This window comes from Vipera ursinii, assembly GCF_947247035.1.
Source record: "Vipera ursinii genome assembly, chromosome: Z".
NCBI classification, from domain to species: domain Eukaryota; kingdom Metazoa; phylum Chordata; class Lepidosauria; order Squamata; family Viperidae; genus Vipera; species Vipera ursinii.
This window is the reverse complement of record NC_139517.1, coordinates 41,005,764-41,032,206: the sequence shown is the minus strand read 5'-3', so window position 1 is coordinate 41,032,206 and position 26,443 is coordinate 41,005,764. Positions and strand designations below refer to the sequence as shown.

Sequence of the window (26,443 nt, the reverse complement as noted above, 5' to 3'; positions counted from 1 at the left end):
TTAAAATTCTCTTAACTGAATTTGGAAAGACAAGAAAAGCAACTTCAAGGCAACAGTATTTGGAAGAAAAGGACTAAAATGATAGCTCAAGTGCATGAGGGACCCGTACAAAAAGCAAGCTTATATACAAGCAATAACTGGTGCAGGAAGATCTTGTGGCCCCTAGAATGGCCCATGTTACACCACTGTTCTGAGAGCTCGACTGGTTGCTGGTTTGCTTCTGGGTGCAGTTCCAAGAGTTGGCCATTATCCTTATAGGCCTGCATGGCATAAGTCAAGGTTACTTGAGGAGCAGTCACACCCACTGAGGCTGGCCCACTCAGTCAAGGAATTTTGGCTGGTGGGGTCCAGGAGAAGGACTCTTCTCTGTTGTGGCTCCTCCCCCTTGGAAGATCTTAGCTCCTGAGATCAGCTCCCACTCTTCCGGCCTTCCACAAGGGAAAGAAGACCTGGCTCTGCCAGATGGCTGGGCCCCCCAAGAGGGGAGCATCACCCAGGAGGTGGTGGATGAATTAGGAGACAATCCCACCTCCCCCACCTGAGCATCCTGCTCCCTGCCCATCTTACATCTTTTAGTTATCTTTTATTTATTAACTTTGTCTTTATTATAATTTCATTTTTATCATCTTAGAAATATTTATCTTTCATGGTTTTAATGCTTTCAGTGCTGTAAGCCTCCCAGGGTTGCTTTGGAACAAGATGGGTGGAATTACATTGAATAAATAAACAAATAAATCACTAGGCCAAGCTGACCAGGTGATGATAAAATATTCAACTGCTGCCAGAGCAATACTTAAATTCTGCTTTAAATTATTATTTTTTTAATCAGGGCTTCAGGAACAGAAGAAGAAGAAGAAGGAACTGAAGGCACTTCAAAGAAGGCGTAAGTAGCTACAGTGTGCAAGTCGGGATTATTTCTCTTTAAGAATTTTTGAAGTGGTTCAGAATGCATTTGCAGATCCACATTTATAGGATACTTAATGCATAAAACATCTAATAGCTTGCTTATTTCATTGTTCATCAGTAGAAAGAAGAAGTTATAGTAGGAAATAGGAAAAGGAAGGAGAAAAACTAGAAAAGAGCAAAACCTTTTTTACCTTTTCCAGTTCCGGAATATCAAACACCTATTACAAAACGGAGCAGATACTCCTTTATTGTCCGTTCATTGTATGTTTGTGTTGTATACATGTGGATGCAGTTTCCCATCATTTTTCTATCTATCTGATTCTAACAGTTTGGAGGCTTTTTCAGTTTTGCTTTTCAATTTAATTTAAATTGGATCCTATATTTACTCTTTGAAGAAAAGTCAGAAAAGTTACAATAAGGTATTAACAAATGGCTCTTTTTAGAAATGGAAATGGTAAATTAATAAAGTTCTCAGCTGGAGCACTATATAATTAAAACAGCATGAAATCTAAAATGAAAGATAAAACAATAAAACTATTATTCCTTTCTAACTCTAACTCCAAATGGATAAAAATATAAAAAAGGATGGACATGTTTTCCTTAGAAGATTTTCTTTTGTGTGGCTTCTTTGTTAGAATACAGGACATACAAAGTAAAGATACGCTTAGTGGGTATGAAAAATTAGCTTCGAACATCAGTTATTTTTAGGTGGTTCTAGAGTTTATTAACAGATTCATTTTGGGGGATCATATTTTCCAATGTCTGTTAAAATATACAATGATTGCTTTAATAGAATCTGGAATTGCAGATTTAACAAAAGCAATAGCACTTAAACTTGTACACCACCCCAGAGTGCTTTACAGCAGGACTTTTGAACCAGTGGTACGTGTATCACCTGTGGTGCCATTGGCCCCTGGCAGGTGGTACGCGACCCCGCCTAGCCTACACAAGAGTAGTGGGGGAGCTGCAGGGCTGCTGGGCCAAGACAAAGGCCCCAGGATGGGCACTTCCGGCACACCCGGGAGAGAAAGGAGGGTGGGGGGCAGAGACAGGAGAGGCTATAAAAGGAGGCAGTTTGGGCTGGAGAGGTAGAGAAAAAAAAGACTCCAGAGAAAGAGACAGAAGAGAAAAGGCTTTTGTTAGAGAAGCGATGAGGAGAAAGATAGAGGGGGAAATGCTTTCTGGGAGAAGTGTGTGTGAGAGAGAGACAGCGAGGGTGAAGGAAAAAAGGAAAAAAGTGAGGGGGAGAAAGGAAAAAGAAAAGGCATAGACTTCCACTTTCTCTGCTGCAGTAGAAGGAAGCATTAATATTGAACCTCAACTTTGTACTTTTCCATATTATAAACTAGCCATTTCTATAACAACAAATGAATCTAAGAGTAAAACCCAAAATCCCCCACTTTTTTGTAGTCATCAAGTTTTTGACCCCTTGCTAAGCACTGGTGGTACTCAATTATTTTCGTGCCCTAAAAGTGGTACAATCTCTGAAAAGGTTGAAAAGCCCTCCTTTACAGCCCTCTCTGAGATATTTATAGTGTCAGAATAACACCCCCAACAGTATGGGGAAAGTATTGTTGGGAGCAATACCAACCTCAGGAAGAGAAACGGATGAGTCAACCTTGCGCTGATCAGGATGTAACTCCTGGCTGTGGGCAGAGTTACAGGCAATACTGCATACTAGTAATTAGCTGTACTGCTCAGGACAGAAAGTAATGCAAGGTAGGGGGTGAACTGCAGTTGGCAAACTAGAGAAAAAGAGTTGAGGATTGTTGAGAAAGGGTAGGAAGTGGGGAAAACAAACAAACGGAAACTCAAAGGATTCATTAAATTATCTCAATTGGCAAAATAGCATTGTGTTCTGCCTGTTAAAATTCTGATTTTGATGTAAGAATATGCATCCTGACCTATATAATCAATTCAAGATGAACCACAGAGAATATAGTGTGTTTTACTCCTAAGTACATTTACACTGGGATGCCATAGTAAGAATCCTTCCAAACAGTGGTTTACTAGGGATAAACGGTACTTTGGTTTTTAACTGCATCCATTTTATTCCAAATTTTATTGAAATAACATTCATTGAGCACAGACATTGGTTTATAGGGACAGAGAAATTTTCATTTATTTATTAAACAAATGCGTATAAGTCCCCAACTCCAGGCAGCTTAACACATTTATTAATGTTGTAAAAACTAATTTAATTCAAACATGTCAAAAAAGGGAAGCCAGAGCACAGTAGTTCTCTCCTCAGTCTTCTTGGAAGGCTTCTGGAAGCTTGTTTTACTGCTCACCTTAGGGCTTCACTTCTCTCTTTCCCTCTCCCCATCCTAGATAGAAAGTGATGCTGCCAGACCCAAAGTAGCTGTTGTGAGAAGATTCTACAGATGGTTACACAGTCCTCTTCCCTTAAGGCGCCTGGCTACCAGAGCGTTGTTGAAATTGCTTCTCATCCTGCGTTCTGCATTAGAATCCTCTTAGAGCAGCTCCTACAATGGTTAATAATCTCAGGACCTGAGCTGTCTTCTTAGCAACCGTATTTAGGCTGGGTTCACTTGAGATACTAAATACGGTTGCTTAGTTTATATCTCCAGGTGTTGTGCCAACCCAGGACACTGGGCTAATTCAATCAATGAGTTCATTTCTCATGCGGCAGTGTGTTGTGCATCAATAAAGCTCTTAGCAAGATAGGCACCAGTAGAGAAAGCTGATAGGAAAGCAAACAGTGACAACATTGCTGATTTTCTGCTTCTTAGCAGAGGGCTAACAATGTGTCCATTCTACTTTTTCTTGGAAATATGGATGAAAACACCGCTTGCGCTCTGAACACCTGCCATCCTGCCTAGTTATTCATAATCTCTCACTATTCTTTTCAAGCCCTTTCTGGCAGTGTCATTGGCTCTGACATGAAACTGAAAAATGGGTATTGAATTTCTATTATCTTCCTACCTTTAATGGCTTGAACAGTTGGAAAAGGCAAGTAGGAGCAATCAAGAGGCAGAACTTTGACAAGCCAGTCTTAGGACTCCCTTGATCTTTGCTACGTATAGTTGCTCTCTTCTGCTCTTTTCTGCATGGTAACTACTCAGCATGGCAGAAATTCAACAGGTCTGAAATACTGAAAACCTTGCTCTTCTCAGAAAAGAATAAGGATTCTGGATTAATAATAATAATAATAATAATAATAATAATAATAATAATAATAATAATAATAGCAGCTTGACAAAAGTTGAAGAGACCTATTAGAAGTTTTATAAGCACATTGTAATATCATCTTTTATTCCTTTTCTATCTACAGAAGTTCAGAAGAGGGGGAGGGGGAGGAAGATGAAGATGAAGAAGACTAAGAAGCACTGTTTATTGTTAAATATTTTATAATTAAATATATTATTTGTCATTCATCTTTGTTATTGTTACCCTTATCCTGAGGCTTAAAAATATTTCATAATAGGCATTTTCCCATCTGGAACCACTACAACTGTGTTGGGCTAAAGGTCTTATTACTCATGGCCCTAGTGGCTAGCAATGATAAAATCTATAGGTTTCGTGGTGCCAGAAGGATGTTTTACAAATGTGTAGAACATCCACATGATGTTTGTATAGCGGCAGGATTACCCCATATGTATGTATTATTTATTTATTGCATCTCTATAAAATCTTCAATAATATTTTCGGGTTCCCAAATGCAGAATACGGTATCAGATCTTTGTATATCTGTAACTAAAACTATGACTATAAACTGTGACATAAAAAATTAGCAGGGAATGAAAGAAGACTCACAGTATGACTAAAAATCCACATTTACAGTACACAATGAAAATATTAATAGGTATTAAAAAGACGGGGGAAAAACAAAATTCACTTGATGGTAAAATAAAAAATAAATAGGTGTATAAGACTATTCTCCTTTTTCAGTCAAAGCATTCCATTCACTTCACTTGTCAGGAGCAAAAATAAATAAATAAATAAAACAACCTTTGGAAAAGTTTTCATGGTACAAACTGAAAGATGTGAGAGGACATGCTCCTTCTAAAAATTTAGTCCCAAGTCAAAATAGCATTAGATGTTGAGTCCACAAACATCCTGGGCAGCTAATAAACCACTGGAGTGGCATAGCAAATTGCTCCGTCTCCAAAAATCTTGCAGCATTATTTGGCCTACTGAAATTTTAAGACTCTTTGAAAACAACACACTCGGGAAGATGATCGCAAGAGGGTGAAGGTGGGCAGGTTGTCAGTTGCAGGAAAAACGACAACTAGCTTATCAGCCAAAGCTGATGAAGAATGCTTATTTCTCATCACGGAGACTGCTCAGGTTTTTAGGGGCAACTCTGGTTCAGGAATAAATCTTAAGTGCTATTGCTATTTTTCAAGACTCAGACGTCAGCAAAGACATTAAGAGTATTTTCTAAGTTTTACCCAGGTAAGGTTGGACTTATATTGAATCCTTTGGTCAGGTCATCTAATGTCATCTGATCTCTTTTGTCCAAATCATTTCTTAAAGTGGTTCTTAATAAACTGCCAATCATCTGTAGGTGCCCAGAAACACCTTTCATGAAGATAGTTTCTTATTAAATACCTTTCTCAGACAAGACACATGTCGAGATAGATCTTTTCTCACTTCCAGTGAAGACTTGACCAGCAGCTGAAACACCCAAGGAATCTTCTCTCTCGGACTGTTGTTTTTCATGGATATAAATAAGGCTGAGAATTTCTTGAAGAAAAGAGACTTGAAAGACGCTCCTGAGAAGAAAGAGGTTTCATTCCATGAAGACAAACTAGAGGGAGTGACTTAAATTTAATGATTTAATTAGTTAGCATGGATTTTTATAAGTTTGATATATCTATTGAAAGAAAGCTTTAGGGTAGCTTTGTATGTATAATATGAGTTTGTAAATGAATGTCTACTGTAATGCTGAATAATTCCCAAAGTTTGTAAAATACTATTGATTAAATTTCCCCTTCATGGATTACTGCCTTGCTGTGGCGAAGGGCCTTGCGTAATTCAATGAAGCTATGAGCTATGTTGTGCAGGTCTACCCAAGACGGACAGGTCATAGCAGAGAGTTCTGACAAAATGTGATCCACTGGAGAAGGAAATGGTTACCCACTCCAGTATCTTTGCCCTGAAAACCCCATGGACAGTACCAAAAGGAAAAAAAAACATATGATGCTGGATGATGAGCCCCTCAGGTCGTGAGATGTCCAATATGCTACTGTGGAAGAGCAGAGGGCTAGTACTAGTAGCCCCAGAATTAATGAAGCAACTGGGCCAAAGCTGAAAGGATGCTCAGTCTGATGCTGTAAAGATTTATTCTCCATAGGAATCTCGAATGTAAGATCCATGAATCAAGGTAAGCTGGACGTGGTCAAACAAGAGATGACAAGACTGAACATCGACATCTTAGGAATCCCTCAGAAGAAATGGAGTAGCCTTCATAGTCAATAAAAGAGTAGGAAAAGCAATACTGGGATACAATCCTCAAAATGACAGAATGATCTCAGTTCAAACCCAAGGCGAACCATTCAATATCACAGTAATCCAAGTCTATGCCCCAACCCCCAGTGCTGAAGAGGATGAAATTGACCAGTTCTATGAAGCCCTATAGCACCTTATAGAACTAACACCAAAAAATGATGTCCTTATCATCATGGGGGATTGGAATGCTAAAGTAGGAAGCCAAAAGATAACTGGAATAACAGGCAAGTTTGGCCTTGGAGTACAAAATGAAGCAGGGCACAGGCTGACAGAATTTTGTTAAGAGAATATAATTGTCATATCAAACACTCTTTTCCAATAACATCAGAATGAACTTTGGACTTGGAAAATGTGCTATATTATCCATGCAACAAGGAAAAATGGGAAAAATAGAAATAATAGAACTGGGAAATTGAGGTATTGTGAAAGCACTAGCAAAGAATGACAGTTACAAATACCTAGGCATATTGGAGGCAGATAACATCTTGAATGGAAAAGTCAAAGAGTCAACGCAAAAGGAATACATCAGGAGAGGCCCCAAAATACTAAAATCAAAGCTGAATGCTGGAAATATAATTAAAGCCACTAACACACGGGCAGTCCCAGTGATACACTACCCAGCTGGAATTATCAACTGGACTTTGGCTGAATTGGAACACCTAGACAGGAAAACACGTAAACTTTTGAATATGCACCATGCTCTCCATCCACGAAGTGACATCAACAGGTTGTACCTGCCAAGAAGAATAGGGAGCAGAGGGCTACTGCAAATCCACCAAACTGTAGAAGAAGAAAAATGAAGCTTGAATGACTATGTGAATCAAAGTACAGAAAAATTACTGCAGGCTGTGAAAACAGAGAGCATTATAAAAATAACAGAAACAGAAGCAGAATATAAGGAAAAACAGTTGGATGACAGATTAAATAGATGGAAAACCAAAGCTTTACATGGACAGCATTTGAAAAACATTGAAGGAAAATGTGATAACAAGTTGACATGGGCATGGCTCAAGATGGGAACCATCAAGAAAGAAATGGAAGGCTTAATACTGGCTGCTCAAGGACAAGCACTACAAACTAATGCCATGAAAGCGAAGATACAAAAATCTGCTGACAATCCAAATTGATGACTTTGCAATGACAAAGTTAAAACTGTTTCACATTTAATATGTGAGTGTAGCAAAATCACGCAAACTGATTACAAAGCTAGACATGACCGAGTTGCTAAACTAATCCACTGGGCATTGTGTAAAAATATGACTTGCCTGTGTCCAAAAAGTCATGGCAACCTTAGCCTTATAAACCTTGTTTAATGGGGCTATGGACCCTGAGTAACTGTGGTTCTTTAGTTTGAGCAGTAAATTCAAATGGGCTTTTACTCTAAATGTACTCCGTTGATGATGGCAGGCCCAAGATCCAGTCTCGGAAAAAAGTTACACCCAGGGCTTTTCTTCTCATAGAACGCTCAGAATGGCATTCCAGCACCTTTTTTTGCACACACACACACACAAAAAAGCTCCCTCTGAGAGGGAGCCTATTGCAGGGCTAGGCAATCTTGGGCCTTTTTTTAAGACTCGTGGACTTCAACTCCCAGAAATCCTGAGCCAGCCATGCTGAGGGGAAAGGGAGAGGTTTCCAAGCTGAGCCATGCTGGCTCAGGAATTCTGGGAGTTGAAGTCCTTGAGTCATAAAAGAGCCAAGGTTGCTTACCCTATGAACTAAACTTTTAGAATCTAAAACAGCTAATTCAAAAAAGCCAACAGGAAAGAACCTCACATTTTTCATCTGCTTCTGTCTTTTGGAAGGTAAAATTAGATAACAAAATAATCTATTTCCTATGTTAACATCTCTGCAATGAAATTAATAAGGTAACAGGAAAGAAATGAGAAACATTATTCTCAATGTAATATGTCTAATTTAGTTGATGCTAGAAAAAATAGTATCTTTTGTACATACTCTTGAAAACTATTTTGAATCTATTACAACTAAACCACTTAAGAACCACTTAAACAATTCTTAAGAATGAAATATTCTTAATTTGGACTTTACTTTTACTGTTTGGATTGTTGTGTGTTTTGAAAAATTGATTATTTAGAATCAAGTTATGTTGCACTTCAGTCTTTAAATAATTAACCTAGTATATATGTAACAATATATGATGTTTTCCATGGTGAGCTTAACATCAATAACAACATTTATTAAAAAGGCTAAAATAATTTCTGGTGGTATTATCTGTACATTAAAATTTTGTTTAGTCACAATCTTTCACTTTTCACATTATGGACAAGCAATGGTCATGTATCCTAGCAAAAGATGTTACATATATGCATAAGCGTAGTCAGTAGCATATGCCTTTTAAAAAATATCAAACATGCAAAGAAACAAAAATAAGTCCAAAATATCTGTATTACATCCAGAAATGCCAAGTTTGCAACCAGTATTTCTCATCCATAACTATGGCACCCTAAGAATACCTGCATACATGCAAATGTTTCTCTGGGATCAGTAACGCAACAGGGATTGCTTTTTCCTTCCAGTAACAGATTGCTGGGAAATACCAAACATGGCTTTTGTCGAGCCCCTTGGGCTCGACATGCTCGCCGGGAGGGAGTTCCGGTCGCCGCCCGCAGCCCGCAGCCACAGCCGAAGCCGCGCCCGACAGCTGCTCGGCTCTTAACAGCTGATCCGCGGCCGAGGAAAGCTCCGGCCGCAACATTTCGATCAGCTGCTTGGCGGCTACCAGGAACCTCGGCCGACATCGCTAGAGCCGCCCCTGCTCTCACAGCTGATCGGCGGCCGGCTCAACCAGCTGCTCGGCGGCTAGCGAGGACCCCGGCCGTCAACACCCGGGCTGCGCCTGCTCACACGGCTGATCGGCGGCCGGCTCGACCAGCTGATCGGCGCTAACGAGGACCCCGGGCGTCAACACCAAGGCTGCGCCTGCTCGCACGGCTGATCGGCGGCCGGCAGCGGGCCTCGTCACGCATGGGGAAGCCGCGCCAGCCGTAACAGCTGTGCGGCGGCTTGAAACGGGTGTGAGCCAAGACACCGGGTTGGTGGAGGGGAGCACGTTAGGGATTCCAGGGGGTGAGGGGGGGAGATATTGTACTTACACCTTCTTACGCGCTGTATGGACTTTGGCGCCAGAGGCAGAAGCGGGGCGTGGGGCGACAGGATGGAGGAGTGGAGTTTTACGCAGATGCTGGTCACGTAGAGGAAGGTGGGGCTGACGGGTGGGGCTGTCGGGTGGGACTATTACCCAATTAGTAAAGACATTTAAAAGGAGCGTTGGGACGAGTGGTTCCCAACGCTGACTTTATTCATGTTTAGAGATCCTGCTATTAAAGGTACTCTTTCCAGTCATCCGTACTTCGTCGTGGTTTTTCCCGTGTGCTTGTTGATCCGGCGAAGACGAGGAGTTGACAGCTTTAAGAATTCCAATGTTTGTTACAAATTTTTCTAGATGTGGTTGGAAAGAGGCCTAGAAATGCCAGCACAAATACATCATACTTGCTGAACGTGCACACACAACTAATTACAATCTTCAATTATATGTGATATATCTAGGGCTTTTTTTCCCCATAGAACGCTCAGAATGGCGTTCCGGCAGCTTTTTCTGCACACACACAAAAAAAAGCTGAAGGAAACTGTTCCAGACAGCCAAATTCTCCTCAGGCAGCCAGGTTGCAGAGTAGCAGAATGCATCGCAGCGACAGGCCTTCAGATGGCTCAAATCGAAGGAAATGCAATCCGTACAAGCTAATTTAAAAGTGGGAGGGTAAGAAGGGCCGAGTGTGAACAGGTTGCTTAGCAACCTGCTTAAACAGTCTCTGTTTCTTTCAGTTCCTGGTGCCTTGCCTTTTTTAGGCTGGGAAGTTGAAAAAAAGGATAAAAAGAAGGCAATAGAGTGCTATCAAGGAAAATGTATAGATATAGCCAGCAGACATTTAGGGAACCTTTATTTTTCATACATTGTTCGAATTTTGTTTTAATGCCATGGTGATACACAATCAAATGTAGTCAGTCTTTTTTTTAATCCCAAAGCATCTGTTCATTAAATACAGTATAACAAAGTTTGGATGATGGAATTATTTTTTATCTAAGGATAACTAATGATAACAGCTCTTAAATCTGTTGTTTTGTTTTATTTTTGCACATTTTTTTTTATAATTTGCATTTGCATTCATTTACAAATAGAATATGTTGTTAAAATGTATTGGTGTTGAAATAATTAGTGCACCAATATACCTAAAACCAGTTTATTGCATTTGGTAATTGTACTTAAAAAAAATCTCATTGACCTCCCGGATAGACTACTGCAACGTTCTCTACATGGGGCTGCCCTTGAGGACCACTCAGAGGCTTCAGCTGGTGCAGAATGTGGCCGCGCAAGTTGTGATGGAGGTTTCCCAATACTCCCATGTAACACCTCTTCTCCGCGAGCTGCATTGGCTTCCAGTTGCCCTCCAGGTGAGATTCAAGGTGCTGGTGATGACCTATAAAGCCCTAAATGGCATGGGTCTGGACTATCTTCGGGAGCACCTGCTGCCAGCATCAACTTCCCATCGTCCTATGCGCTCCCACAGGGAGGGTCTCAGGGTGCTGCCAGTCAGGGAGTACCAGCTGGCGGCCCCCAGGAGGAGAGCATTCTCAGTGGGCGTGCCTGCCCTCTGGAATCAGCTGCCGGTGGAACTCCAGATGGCCCCCGACCTTTGCTCGTTTTGCCGGGACCTAAAAACTTGGCTATTCAAGCTTGCCGGCCTGGACTGAGGGTTTTTAAGGTTTTAATTTTCAATTTTTGGGTGCTATCTAATTTAATTTTTATTTTAACTTGTATATATTGTATTGTTTTAATCTGCCCTGTAAACCGCCCTGAGTCCCTCAGGAAAAGGGCAGTATATACATCTAAATAAATAAATAAGTAAATAAGTAAGTAAGTAAATAAATAAATAAATAAATAAATAAATAAATAAATAAATTTGTAATTTGGCGGCTTGCTTTGTGGGCTTTTGTTATTAGATTTGTTTAGCTTGCTTCGCAAAGGCTAGCAATGGGTCTAAAATACTGACTTCCTTAGCTTTTAATCCTGTCACACAAATATAATTAATTTTACCCCTTATCTTTAGTCTATTACCTCCATTGAGCTCTCTTTGTGAATCAATAGGCCTGGTTCAATGTTTCCACTTTTCGTAATATCCAGGGGTTTCATGAAAGTTTCTGTATTTCTTTTCCTGAGTTTTATTCTTGTGATTGGGGGGAGGGGATATAGTAAAAAGGATTGGAGGGGTGCATTCTTACTACATTGCCATAGCTGTCTGTACAATCCAGGCAGCCACCAGAAAAGAGTTTAACCTTTTTAAAAACTGTTTTGTGCCATGTACAGGGAGTTGTTTAATGACCACAGTTGGGATTGACAACTTGATCCTTAAGCAAAGCTGTCGCTAAATGAAACCATGACTGAGCTTATGATCTTATTTCAATTTTGCTTTGCTTTACACAACTGCTCTTGGAATATTTTCTTACATGCATGCAATATTGTAACATTTAAAGTATCTTAAGAACTGATAAGATTGTAAGGAGCAACAGGGTGCCATTTTTTCAGGGGAGGGGCTAGCCCTGGCATCATGGGTAAGAGTTGTCTTACAGGGACCAGATTACTTCTCCCTAGTAAAATGTAGAGGCAGAGCTACTACTATGGGATGGCTATACGAACAGCCAGAAGAGAGGGAAATTCCCACTCTGTGAATTTTATGCAGGAAGAAGCCACAAATCTGAAGCTTACAGAAAGAAAAAAAAATGGAATCTTTTCAATCCATCTGCCACAACATCCATGACAACTCTCTTTTACTGAAACAACTTCATAAATGCTAGCTGCATTCACAAAGAATAGCCAAACCTTGAACTGGAGCATCCTATTAGATGCACATTTTGCCCTCCTCTCTATTTCAGTTTTCAGAAATATTTCTGGCTCCTTCTGGCACCTAGAGAATGAATTAGGCAGCACCCACTCTCTGTTTGTTTTTATGTTCATGAGTCCATCCAGTGGACGGTTGCCAGGACCTGTCCAGCTGGCTGAATGCACTTATTACTACGTTCAGTGGTCAGCATGAGTTCAGTTCAGCAACTGTAGATTTGCTCCTGGAGGGAGAAGCCTTTAAATGATTGAAAGGGTTGCTATGTGCTAGCCATAATAAATCATTTTCAACTATTGTACTCAATTACTGTTCTCATTTTTACTGTTGGTTATTGTTCTTAGTTGTGATTTTCTTCTGGGTACTGTTCTGAAGTCTTTGGAAAGGAACAGCATGGTATAAATAAAAATAAAATAATTCAAAGCACAATATCCCCAACAAGAGAAATTTTATTTATTTATTTTATTTTAATTCCATTTATATCCCGCCCTTCTCCGAAGACTCAGGGCGGCTTACAAGCTTAGCAGTAGCCTTCATTCTATGTATATGCCTGCTTATTAGGGCTTTCACACACACCCCAAGCGGCATTATTACAAAGTCAGCTTAATTGCCCCCAACAATCTGGGTCCTCATTTTACCTACCTCGGAAGGATGGAAGGCTGAGTCAACCTTGAGCCTGGTGGGATGCGAACCTGCACTAATTGCAGGCAGCTGGTGTTACTTAAGGAGGCATTAGCCCACTGCTCCACCAAGGAGCAGTGATGCATCAGCAATGATGGCAAACCAAAATAACCTCCTCCACTTTCCACGTGAGACTCAGACACTAAGTGCAGCTCTTGCCAATCAAACTGCTCAGCGCCCCTGTCACCTGACCAGCTGCACCCTGTTCAAAGCTCTCCCTTGCCCACAAGTCACCCGAGGGACTGCCTCTTGCCCGCTGAATCTGCATGGGCAGGAAACAAGAGCTCAGCCCAGGAGCCTCAGCCTTTGACAAAAGAAAAAAAAACTGAGGGCTGAAGGTGTTTTTCTCAAGGCTCCAATCCAAGACACATTCTTTCCATCTCGGCTTTTGCTCAACTATGGCAGCTTCTTCCTTCTGGATTTGCAGGGACTTTGGGGCCGCCCTGGGGCTCTTGCTTGTAGTCACAGGTATGGCTTCTTCCATCTCCTTCGGCTAAATCCATTGATTAAGATGGTTTAAAGTCCTAGGCGGTTTAATGGTGATTGTTGCCTTTTTAAAAAAGTGTTTTCCTCCCTCTCTCATGAGCCTAATAAATAAAAACTATGTTTACTGGGTTTTCTAAATTGATGCCATTCAGATGCTAGCGCTAGAATTTCCATACTGCCAAGTTGACTAAGATTGGTATAGTTGAGGCATGAAGAGGATACCATGTTGAGAAGGCTGATCTGAATTCATAGTAGGCTGAGAATTGGATCCCAGGTAAAGATTTGGTTTATAAATAAACAAGGTGCACAACCTGAAACTCAGCTGGAAGAGGCAGAGGGTGGTTTTCCAGTTATTCTGCAAGATTGGAGGAAAAAGGTACAAGAGAGGGAATGGGAGGGCTAGAAATAAAACTAGATTAACAGAGGGATCAGCAGAAAATTCTGCTGCGAATTCAATAAAAGCAATACAGTAGCAAATAAGAGGTAATGGCATCCTCTGTTACTGAGCATGCTTTATTTTAGAAATGAAGTTTTACAAAACTGCAACCAAACACCTGTAACCACATTCTACAAAAAAAAGGATGGTCTTTTCCCAATAGTAGAGAGAGTGGGGATTTTGGTGGGAGATGGAAATATCTAAGAGAGAGCCCAGGAGCTTCTTCATCCACCTCCCACCCCCTACCCCAGAATTGTTCAGGGGAAATTTTACAGAAACAGGAAATAAAATTGTGTTCATTGAGCTGTGTTACAAGAACTGCTACGCTTCCTGTCCAGCTGCTTTGAATGTGGAGAGAAGCTGACACGTTGGTGTTTGCTTTCTAAAATGGGAAACTTTCTTTTCTATCATCTTTTCTATCACGGTGCGCACAGGAACTCCACAATGCAATCCTAGCTATGACTTCTCAGAAGTAAGTTTTTTTTAAGTGCAAAGGAGTTTCCTTCCGGCCTAATAATATTGGACTCAAGCTACCTGGCATTTCACATGTTACCTTTTAGTAAATGCACAAATAGGATTGACCAGATTTCATTTTCCTGGGCAGAAATTAATTATAAAAAGGATGCAATCTTTAACCCCCTCCAACCTGAACTGAAAACACATGCCTAAAGCATGATCAAATAACAAGAAGTAAAAAGGTAAATTTTATTATATTATTTCCTGTAATATTTTTTAAAATAGTTATCCTGTGGAAAGAAGACACTGTTTTAGAAAGATTGTTATGAAATAGATTCACACATTACACTAACTCATGTTGTACTTTATCATGAATTGTTGAACAAACCACAATTGTTGGGTTCATCCAGGACACTAAAGCAAAATCAAATAATATTATGGCTTAGCATGAAGCATGAACCCATCCAATGGTTAGGTTTGCAGGGCATATTAAGCCATAATATAGCTAGTTGGATTTTGACTTAACATATGCAATGAATCCAGTCAATTGTAGTTTATCAGTAAATCATGGTTAAGAAAGTACAATTTGCAAATGTACCATAGTGGGCAATAGGCCGTGAGTCTTGAAAACACAGAAAGTCAGGAGTGTGAAGGCTCTCTTATCTTTAAAGGTATGAATACTCTAGTCTGCAAAACTTCCTTGCAGACTAAGGTCCTCAGTTTTGGATTCAGATCTCACTTAATCTCTTCCACTTGCTTTTCTCAGGGCAGCACATCCAATCAGCCAGTTTAACATGCTGTCCTCAGTCCATGAGATGACACAGCTATGTCAGTAGGATGCAATCAACTTCAGGAGCAAGAGGGGAGAATGTGCAAGGCAAGGCAAGTTAAGAGGCAGAGACTGGTGGGTTTTCTTATCCATGAGAAAAACATCCAATTGCCCTTTTGGGGCTAAGAGAAGAGGCAAGTTCTGACAAATGGATAGAAGTGGAGGACTTAGCTGACTGTCAGAAGCTGATTGGGTGTTATTCAGTTGAGTAGGAGAGACTGTCCTCCCCAGCTTTCCTTAAATCCTCTAAATATAACTCAGATAGCCACCTGATCCCAGGTATTACATGATGCAAGTGTTCATAGAATGGCTGGGGGTTGAGTTGTCAACAATAAAAATGCCCTGTTGGGTGCTTTTACTCTTGTGCACTGCCTATCAGTGGGGACTGAGAGGCAGGACATTCAGTATTGCGCTTCTGCTGCTGAAACCTGTATGGGTGGCCAAGCTTCGGAGGAAGTACTATTCAGTTCTACTCAGTGCTTTTTTTGTAAAAGAAAAAGGTGCCGGAACTCACACATGTCATACAACGCACCTTGCCTACCCTACAAGGTTCCATCCACAAAAGGTGCCGGAACTCCGTTCTGAGCGTTCTATGAGAAAAAAAGCCCTGGAACTTCTACTGAGCCCTCCCCCTCCTCAGCACCTGCCAATTTCCTGGGTTGCCTGCAGTATCTGAGTTATAGGGAGGACATCTCTGAAAAACCTGCTGCCACCCCTGCAGATTTGCTGACCCAGTTCCCCTGTTCATGACAATGAAGGTTGAAGTAGCAAGGACTGGTGAGAAAATTGGAGGAAAGTCAACCAGCCCGCTAATGTATTTGACCGGCTGATAGTTGATCTCCTGTTTTACCAGCCACCACATGTGTGATCTGTTAACTGGGCTGCCAACACACCATGTAGAGAACCTGGGATGGAAGAGGAACTATGATTTCAAGTACTCTCCCCACCATGTGACGGCCCCATTAGCCACTTCAGAGAATGTGCCCAGATAGACACCAAACCTTCAGCTCCTTTTTGTATCATCAATTCAGTTGTCCCCAAGGTACATATGAAACATGTTAATAGCAACGCTCATTTCAGAGAACATGGAAAATACCACTTTAGCTTTGATGGTTCAGAAAAACCTGAGATCACCTAGCCTTGACTATGAACTGGGATTAGAGAAAGTCCATGACGAAAGATTGAGGGCAATAGAAGAAGCGGACGACAGAGAATGAGGTGCCTGGATGGAGTTACTGAAGCAGTAGGCGTGAGCTTAAATGGACTCCAGAAGATGGTAGAGGACAGGAAAGCCTGGAGGAACATTGTCCATAGGGTCGCGATGGGTCGGACACGACTTCGCAACTAACAACAACAATAATGACGAGTAGAGAAGTCCTGAATAACCAGCCAGCTACCCTCCAGCAGAATGTAGGTAGATGTTGAGCAGGCCCTGTGGTTTTTATTAAAAAGCCTTGATCTTGGTCTACATAGTACACTAAGTCATAAATTAAGGCTTGCCCATTAGAGGGACTGGCTTACACAACTAAATAAAAAAATTATTTAGTTGAAGATTCATCCTCACATCTCCTCATTATGCCCTGATGAGAGCTTTAATATGAGTGCCTTCATGAGGTTTGCCTTCCTATCATTCTCCACTCACAGAGGAAGCAACGTATGGTGTTTTCAGCAGTTCTAGTTTTAAAGTAGGGCTTCTCCCAGCACAATATTTCCCATGGATCTCATCTTAGATGCAGCAGATGCTATGGTCAGGGGTGGTGGCCTACCTAGTTTCTTGACCCCATTAGACTACTACAGATTGCTGGTCACTTCCAGGACCTCCAGGACCATTTTGGTTTGGGTGGCAGAAGATGCCAGACCCCCGGCTTCCACAAAGACATCTGCATACATAAGGCCTGGCCACAACTTTCCCAAATGATCACTTGTTGTCAGGCATTGCACAGGCTCCTCATTTATACAAGATGGCCCTCAGTAAAATAGTGTTAAACCTCAATATATTTCAACCCCGTGCTCCAGAGAAGTTGAATGCAAATAAGGAAAGGCTCTCTCAGCTTTGTCTGCTGATTCTGCCGCCAGTGAGTGCATTACAGGTTTTCCGTTGTTTTGCTGACAAGCAATTTCAAGTAGTTGCTCAGGCACCTGTGGCTTGGTTTTGCCCCATACCTCTGGCCCTTTTGCACATGCATACAAATCACAGTGCACGTGCAAAAAAAGTTGGGCTTTCCACGTAATTCTGCTTTCACCATTCTGCCCCCCCAACTCTTGCCTCCTTACTGATGTTGCTCTTTCTGTTGTTTTTACTACTTGGGGAAACAACTTTTCATCTTCTCCACAGGCAGCATCTTTACACTGCCTATCACAGGCATGGCCATTCCCTTGCAGTCTATATGAAGATGGAATTTGATCATTATCAGTTGTGCTTTCTTCTTCACCCTGCACATCTCCTCTATGGCCTACCTGATTGGCTATTTTGGACATAGGCTTCATGCGTGACTTGGAAAACTTAAGAAGAGGGTAAAGTCCCTCCCTCAGGTGATATTAAGGACAGCAACGTGTGGTTGGAGATTTTTTTGGAACAATAATCATGCTTGGTGATGGTGATACAAATGAAACTGAGAGAATCCATGTATCAACTTCTTTATCTTGCTCCACATTGAAACTCTAAAGAGAACGTTTGCCACCCTGGGTTCTGAGTCAGAATAAGGCTTGTCTGTTGTGGCCGGGCAATTGATGCCAGTGGACTTTTCTTTGCAGCTCAAGGGCTGGAGGGAAGCATGTTGACATGGCTGCCTATTTATCTGTCTTGGGGGACGCACTGAGTCTTCTTGTTATATCCTGCCAAACACCAATTTCTATCCACTCTAGCAGCCTTTGTCAGACTGCAGCGAACCCTGGTTGGAACTGCTCAATCTTTGGATGTAACATTCAAAACATCCTGCTTCGCCAATCATTTACACATCCAAAGACTATTGAAAGCATATCCAGCATCAAAATTTATAGAAGTGAATTTGGGAGAGGGAAATTGTAGTGTATGCTGTTAAGCACACACGGAAATGCCAGCACAGCAGGGGGCTGGACAGCTCCAGGCTATAACCTCTTTGGCGGGAAAGCCTGAATAGAGCAAGTCGTTGGCAGCCCCAGGGCATGGTCAGCTCTGGCGGGAAGCCAGGGTTTAAATCCATTGGCCACCTGCACTGGCGGGAAGCCCAGGTTCAAATCTATTGGTCACCATTCACCTGGGCAGGTATAAGAGATGCCAGGTAAACCCCTTTGCTCCAGCTTCATTCACGATCCAAATAAAGAAGTAATACCCAGCTCAAGTGTCCGTCTCTCTGTGCGACCACGCGACATTGCAGAAATGTTGCTTGATTTTTTCTCTCCATTTGTTTAGGTCATTCTGCTTGAAGGCACAGAAGACAGAAAGAAAATCAAACAGCCCCCATTCCAATTTTAGTTGAAGAGGTAAACTGGTTCTTTTTCAAACCATTTTTTTCTCTTTCCCCAGGTATGACAATCACCAAAGCTTCTAGTGAAAGAAACATTTCTCAAAAACAAGGTATATGTGTACTTTCAAGATAATATTGTCTTTCACTTCCTATTTCTGAAATTCCCTTGCAATAATCTTTTTTCCAAGGTTGTGTTACTTGTCACTTGTAAAATAATTGCCAGGTTTTGATCACAACAAGAGTTGTATGGCTGCTATTTTTGGAACAATTTAGCTTCTGCAAAACAATTCAATGTTCACATTTATATCACGTCACTGGGTGCCTTATAGACCTTTGGCTGTTTATCCATGGACCAATCCAAGGATTGTGTTTTTACTTGGATTGTGTTTGATTGTCAGTACCTTCTCTCCCACATCTGGCTACCTTTTCATCCAAAGAGACTTGAACTCTGTAAGAGGATGAGCCTTTCAAATCCCAAAAAGCCAGCCTGAACTGAGAAAGGACCAACCAGCGCCTGACCCTATCCAGTTCCCTGCTCCATATGTCAATCTCACCCCAATGGTGAAGACAAAGCAAACTAGGTTAGGAGTCCTAATCTATTGTGCTCTGTAAATGAATGAAGACACAAAGCAAATATGTCTCCCAATCAAAACTAGGTCTCCCCACTCTGGAACTCTCCAAGGGTGTTGGGAAGTCTTCGCCCAAGACCTTCTTAGAAAAGGAACAACTCCACACCTCCAGCGAAGAATTGACAAACTCATTCCTCTAGTCAGGAATTAGTTGGAACTTGATACATGCTTTAATAGCTTATCTAGAGCAATCTATCTTCCTAGTCTAGCATGGTCCAGATAATGGCTGTGTGTGATTAGCCCGTTAATGCAGCATTTCTAGAGGGAACCTATCTGGGGAAGATTGGTAGAAGGTCCAGTAAAGATATTTACCCTTCTTTTCCATCCTGTGCTCTATCTTTCTCTCTTTACTGTGGGTTTTTCTTCTTTTACACAGATACAACCACTTTCATGAATGTGTTAAATACACGTTTCATTGCTGCAAGAGGCGGGGCTCGAATTTCCCTTAGCTGTTCTTTCGGCTCTGTGGCAAGTTGGCATAGAGAGACTGAGCAGGACAAATACCAGGAGATTATGAACAGTTCCAGAGTCCATGTGACCAGAAATAATTCAACGGTAATGATACAGATCGACAAACTCCAGCACGCCGACAGTGGTATCTACCACTGTATGATCAAGGACTCATTGAAGCCCTTCTGTGGTACTGAACTCAAAGTCATGGGTAAATCTTTAATCTTCTAAATATTGCCCTCTCTGATGCTATATGCTTGGGTATTGCTATCTATGGACAATACTTCTTGGACAAAAGTCCATACATTTTATTCGCAGAGAAAAATATACCAGCTAATATCTGGGACTCTGTCAGTTCAAACTGGCAGCCTGTCTTAGCTGGATGAAATGCTATACAAGCTAAGGATATTTAGCTTGTATACACACATGCGGTACCTAAACCACATTACAGGATGTGGATTCTGCCCTGCATGTAGTACAAGACTATTTTCATTTGAAAGATGGAAATGAAAACAGTGATCAAAACTGGAAATTTCTGTCAATGTAATCCTAGGGCAGTGGGGTACGCAATCACTTTATGACAAGCAAAACTGAGACGTCAGGAGGGCTCCTCTTATTGTTTTAAAGGTATCAGCACCTATGAGCAAGTGCAGAGTCGGCACAAGGTGAAAGATGCTATCATCTTAATCCAGACAATTCTTCTTGTCCTTTTTATAAGCATACCGGTCTTCTTAACCCAAAGGAAGGTGAGTGAGTGGGACTTTCTTAATAGCAGTTCAGTTGGGGCCTTGACTGACCACTAGACTGTAACCATGATCTTTGATATGAGTGCATGTCATTGACTTCTCCCTGAATAAGGGAAGGGCTTTGGGGCATATTGAAGCACTGCAGGAATATACTTCAAGACAGTGGGACTGCTTTCTCAAAGTGGAATCTGGGGAGAGCTTTCCTGCAGACTCAACCCCAAGGAAATGCCACTAGTAAGCATCTGAGGGTGCACTTTCTTATTCTCAGACCCTCTCCTCTGGAACAGTGGACTCCAGATACAAGGGTGAGATCTTTCTTATTTTTATTCTGGAAAGCTATTGAGATCTGGCTCTTCTGGAGGAAATTTGGGGGGAAAGCTGATATTTCACTGATGCATTGTGCCAGCATTGTAATATGTCTGGCATGATTTTGTTTCTTGTTTCATGTTCTTCTATATGTGAAAATGAACAAATGTAAAATATGGACAAATAAATGATAAAACACTTGAAATACTTCAGTAACATGCAAATTGGCAAATGATTATTTGAAGATTATTGCCTCCAGAAGCAACAAATTGAGCAAACTCAAATATGCTTAAATCAATGAAGGCTGAGAAAACTCATGCTTCCAAGCTTGTTTCTGAGCCATGGGTTCCTCCCACCTCACCCCTGGCTATGGATGACATAGCCTGATCCCTGCCATTCTCCAGATTTATTGGACTACAGTTCCCATCATGAACAGACACTGAAACAAATCCTCAAAATAGAAGCTTAAGTGACGGGCTGAGATAAGGTCAAGGATGAAGAGTATATTCTTTTGAAAAATATGAACATAAGGCCCAAGCAGGAAGATAGAGTAAGAGGACCTTACAAAGATGGCAAACAGAGTGCATTCTTGGTTTTGCCCCTTTTGGGAAGAAAAATCAGATCTGGTTCCATCACATTTCATCTAAAAAGATCTTCTCCAATTAATTAGCCTTTTCTATAGTCCCTCAATAAAGAAATTTGGTATTTTTAATAAAACATTACTAAATAAATAAGCTCAGCAAGAAATAAAAAAGGACTTGAGACGAATGAGTCTCAAGTGATTATCAGAAAAACATATCAAGCTAATTGAAGTTTGATTATATATCTCTATGTCATTTTAGGGTGACAGAAAAGATGCCTCTGGGGACGAACATACTTACGAGGTAAGCTTCAGAGTGAGAGATTCTTGGTCTTAACCACATAAAAATGTATGCATTTTTCTTCATATTCCATACTGTCCTATTGTCTTTGGGCCAGAGGATTGTAGCCAGCCATGAAGAAGTCTCTAATTTATATGCAGAAATGTTCAATTCCCCTCTTCTCCATGTGGGGCTTGGGAAAAAATCTATTTGGAACTCTGGGGAGCCATTGCCAGTTAAAATAAATAATTTTGTCTTGGATAGATTATGGATCTAGCTCAATACTGTACAAGTCAGCTTCTTTCATTTTTGACTTCTGGTTGAACAGCCCACCAGTCAAGAACTAGACTAGATGAACTTTTTATTTCACTGAAGAGAATTCCTTTTATGTCCCCATAGGACATTTTTAAGGGACGCGGTGGCTCAGTGGGTTAGGACACTGAGGTTGTCGATCAGAAGGTCAGCAGTTTGGTGGATCAAATCCCGAGTGCCGCGTAGCAGAGTGAGCGCCTGTTACTCGTCCCAGCTTCTGCCCACCTAGCAGTTCGAAAGCACGTAAAAATGCAAGTAGAAAAATAGGGACCACTACGGTGGGAAGGTAACAGCATTCCGTGCTAGTCATGCCGGCCACATGACCACAGAGACGTCCTCGGACAAGTGCTGGCTCTTCGGCTTTGAAACGGAGATGAGCACCGGCCCCTAGAGTCGGAAACGACTAGCACGCATGTGCCGGGGAACCTTTACCTTTACCTTTAGGACATTTTTAAGCAGCTCTTTTACTGGCATGCAGAAAGAACAAAATTGAGTTGGACAGCATATTTCTACCACCACCACCCCCACAACAAAGTACTGCTGATACTTTCAGTTCATAGGCTGATTCCATTTTTGTTCTTCAACAGGGGATGACAGTTGAACTAGCTGATACGTATGAAGACATTGGTGCTTACCAAGACAGACCAGAGAAGTGGGATTTGGGGGAGCATCCATGTGAAGAATGAAAAGGCTAGCAGCTTGGTCAACCACAGCTGACTTAACCAAAGGGGCACCAATTCCTGGGGCAACCAGGTTCCACTATAAAAATTCCACTCCAGAGCAGCTTTAAAAATGTGCTTATCTCTTGCTTGCAGCCGATCTGCTAGAAACTACTAAAAAGCAGTATTCACAATCTCCAGATTCCCTGGGACAGCTGAGTCAAGGACATACAAATGGGGAGAAGACAGGCAGACTCAATAAAAATAAAGCAGAAAGAGCTGAGAAGAGAAATGAATGTGTAAGTAGATGGGCTTTCTGGCTTGAGTTTGCTCTATATTCCCTTCCCCAAATGGCACCTTCTTAATTGGTTTCCCGCTCTCGCTCATAACTGGCTAGGCAGCAAAGGATTGAATCTGATAAACTAATATCTAACATCACATTACTTCAATTTCTTTAACTCCAGATTGTCTGGGAGTGGGATTACTGTTCCCAGAATTCCTTACCACGATGGCTATGGTGAAAGTATCTGGAATATATTAGCTATAGGACACCATGTTTCCTACTGAGATTTATAGTTTTTTAGTTAGGATTTTTCTTCCTTAGGCTCATATTAAAAAAATGTTTCTAGCATCCTTATAAAAGAATTTCAAATATATTTGCTGAACCTTTCAAAATAATAAAAAGTTTAATACTATTTTTTAACATTTTGACAGCATATTATTTCTTTGTTTCAGGAGCATGAAAACAATGTATGCAAACATTGTGTGTTTTCTAATTTCTACATTACAGAAATCTGAAAATGTAATATTTTTAGCTTAATATGCATAACCAACTTCTTAGGAATAAACTTTTCCATCTGAACAACAGAACTACTTGTAAATAATTGTGTCTTTGGTCTATAACAGCTCCAGGTGCCCTCCAGCTGGGCTGATTTTAAACAATCAGCATGGCCAATTGCCAAAGCTGGGTGAAGATCACAAGAGTTTATTTCAAACACACCTGGAAGGCACCAGGTTGGAAGAACGATGTATAGTAAGGGCTGCAGAGGTTTTTATTTTTGGGTGAACACATCTATCAATGGGAAGGTTGCATTTTGAAAACAAAAATATTTTTAAAAAACACTTTTTGAAGTAGAGACCTAGTCACTTTTGGCAAGTATAGATGCTTTGCTAAAAATCAATCTGGTCTGTTTGCGTATAATAATAATAATAAACCTTTATTGTCAAAGTACAACATGTGTACATTGAGATTAGCTGAGCCTCCCCCCGTGCTCTCTCCCCCCAACACACAGTGACAACAAACCCTCCATCCCACCACACTATGTGAACCAACTACACCACACACCGGCCTCCCAAGTCAATTCTGCATAAGATTATGTCCCATTTAAAAGCCTAACAGTCCACGGATAAAAGCTATTTTTCAGCCTGTTGGTACGGCTGGCTATATTCCTATATCTCCTACCGGATGGTAGGAGAGTAAAGAGATACCGTCCAGGGTGTGAGTCATCCCTGAGAATCTTCCTCACTCTTCCAAGGCAACGAGCCCTGGCGATGTCATCCAGTGGTGTCAGGGAACAGCCCACAATGCAGAATTATATATACCTATTTCCAGTATAAAAATAGTGAAAGGCTTGTTATGATGTAACAACACAAGCTCCACCTTTTGTACTAACGTTGAACAGATGAATATCTAAGTGTCAGAGCTTGCGTTGCGATGGTTTGCAAATTTAACACCTACGTGTCTCTTGTTTCCAGTGAACGCTTGAGGCAGAAAATACTGCAAGCCATTTTCCTATTGCTTGACCAGAAAAAGTCCAAAAGAAAACTATAACTGAGCCTGTATTATCCTTTCATACTTGTTAAGGTTACCCTGCCACTAAACACTCTTCACATCAAGAAAGTGGCAATTCAAAGCCACATTCCACGTATAAAACACGTATACGGTTGTTATCGAGACACTGCCCCAAATGTCCTTTTAACTGTTACAGGGATGCTCAATTTCATACTCTTTGGGACATGTTTTTCTGCAAATTACTGACTGGAACCGTTTGCTTCCTGTTTTTTCACAAAGCATAGCTAAATACCTTCTCTTCTCAGAAAAGGAAAATGGATGTGGGAAGTGGGGGACTGGGGTAAGCAGCCTCATGCACAGACAAAACCAGAGAGTAAAAACGTTAAATTTTCACAATTCAGTTACAGTTTTGCCTTTTCTACTCTGCTTCTACCTCTGTGTATCTTTCTAATGGTCAGATATGGGAGATTTCATGCTATACCGTACAATGAGCGTCTCTGCATTTGCGGAGCGGCAGAGGTAGAGGACCTGGCTCACATCCTATTTGACTGTTGTCTGTATAAGAGGGTGAGAGACAGGTATCTTGGTCTATATACCAAACGAATGACCCATTGGAATCCCCATATCGAAATAACTTACCTTATGTCCGGCCAGAACTTGAAAATAACATTCAACGTAGCACAGTATTTGAACAAAATGATCCAGTTAAGATCTGCATATGTGGGACTGATTGGGGTAGATTGTAAGGGCGACTCCGGAATATAACGTTACCATATTTTATCTATATCTTAAATTTGTATTTTATTACTATTTTAACTTAAATTGTATTTTAATTCCATCTTAAATTGTATTTTATCAAATTCCATTTCGGATTGCTTTTATCTAGTTGTGGTGACTGTTTGTTGCTGGAACTTTGTACTTTGATATGGCGCAAGGGCTAATCAATAAAGTTGTTGGTGTATCTTTCAATTTATAATGAATCTCAAAGCTGGGGTTCAAATTCAGCTGCATTTAAAAGTCAATGTCAATGTCCCAATATCTATAAGAACTTAAGTTGACCTGAGCCAGGTAGACCCAGAGCTACCTATGACCATCAGTTACAACAGTCACTGCAGAGGCAGTATCCTGGGGATCTCAGATAGGAAAATGCTATTTCCCCACTTCATTTTTACAATCCCCTGCAATCCTCAGTTAACTACAGAAGGGACAAGAGACTGGCCAATTGCCATAGCTCTATGGAGCAATAGGAAGAGTCAAAGTCATCTCTTCCACTATGACCCAGGTAAGCAACAAGCAGTAGTTCCTCAGCAACTATTTTGTGGCCCTGGAGCTTTTTCAGACCATTGCTTTTAAAAACATATGGAAACTGAATTCTGCAACAACAAATAGGAAAAAGATATGGATGGAAGGAAGACCCTCCAAATCATCCTCACTGCAATCTTCAAGCGTCCCCCACCCCAAAAATGTGGTTGATCCATGGATAACAAAAGGTTGTACAATGATTTCATTCAATCAGGTGAATGAATGAATGAACCTTTATTGTCAAAGTACAACTATGTGTACATTGAGATTAGCTGAGCCTCCCTCTGTGCTCCCACTCCCCAACACACAGTGACAACAAACCCTCCATCTTACTACACCATGTGAACCAACTACACCATACACCGGCCTCCCAAATCAATTCTGCATTAAATTCACAAAAATTATTTCTCAGGCTTTACCACAACAGCACTTTCTGAAGCTACATTTTTAGAAGTTCCAGCTGAAAGGAGCCCTTAAATGTTCAGCACTGTCCTTTGGTTACTACTCAGGATAAGACCCTTGCATGGCTGTTCCCGCACCCCCCACTCCAGGCTTTTATACCAAGGTTGGCTCTGACTGCCACAAGATGTTCTGCTCTCCAAACCTTTAAGCTCATGGCTCATTATGAGTATGAGAAGATGGGCCATTTTTTTTAACCGTAAGTATACATTGTGTCTCCTTCCTCTGGCAGCTTTGTCCAGAAAATCCCTTCTGAGTTTTAAGCAAGCGGCCATAGCCAAAGGTCCAGAATGCAGCCACC

The 26,443-nt window shown here is 41.2% G+C and overlaps 1 protein-coding gene across 2 annotated transcripts; it reads left to right on the top strand.

Annotated features, from left to right (window-relative positions):
* The first annotated feature begins 13,309 nt into the window (after window positions 1-13,309).
* Window positions 13,310-23,937, top strand: LOC310650272 (B-cell antigen receptor complex-associated protein beta chain-like). 2 transcript variants are annotated; one of them, XM_083379118.1, is made up of 6 exons: window positions 13,310-13,442; window positions 18,687-18,737; window positions 19,633-19,917; window positions 20,334-20,452; window positions 21,601-21,642; window positions 22,518-23,937. In XM_083379118.1, the coding sequence occupies exons 1-6, from the start codon at window positions 13,373-13,375 to the stop codon at window positions 22,614-22,616; spliced, it is 666 nt and encodes a 221-aa protein (XP_083235244.1). In that variant the 5' UTR covers window positions 13,310-13,372; the 3' UTR covers window positions 22,617-23,937. The 2 variants fall into 2 exon arrangements, with proteins under 2 accessions (XP_083235244.1, XP_083235243.1); XM_083379117.1 differs by lacking the exons at window positions 21,601-21,642; window positions 22,518-23,937 and adding an exon at window positions 20,721-21,217.
* Window positions 23,938-26,443: the final 2,506 nt, after the last annotated feature.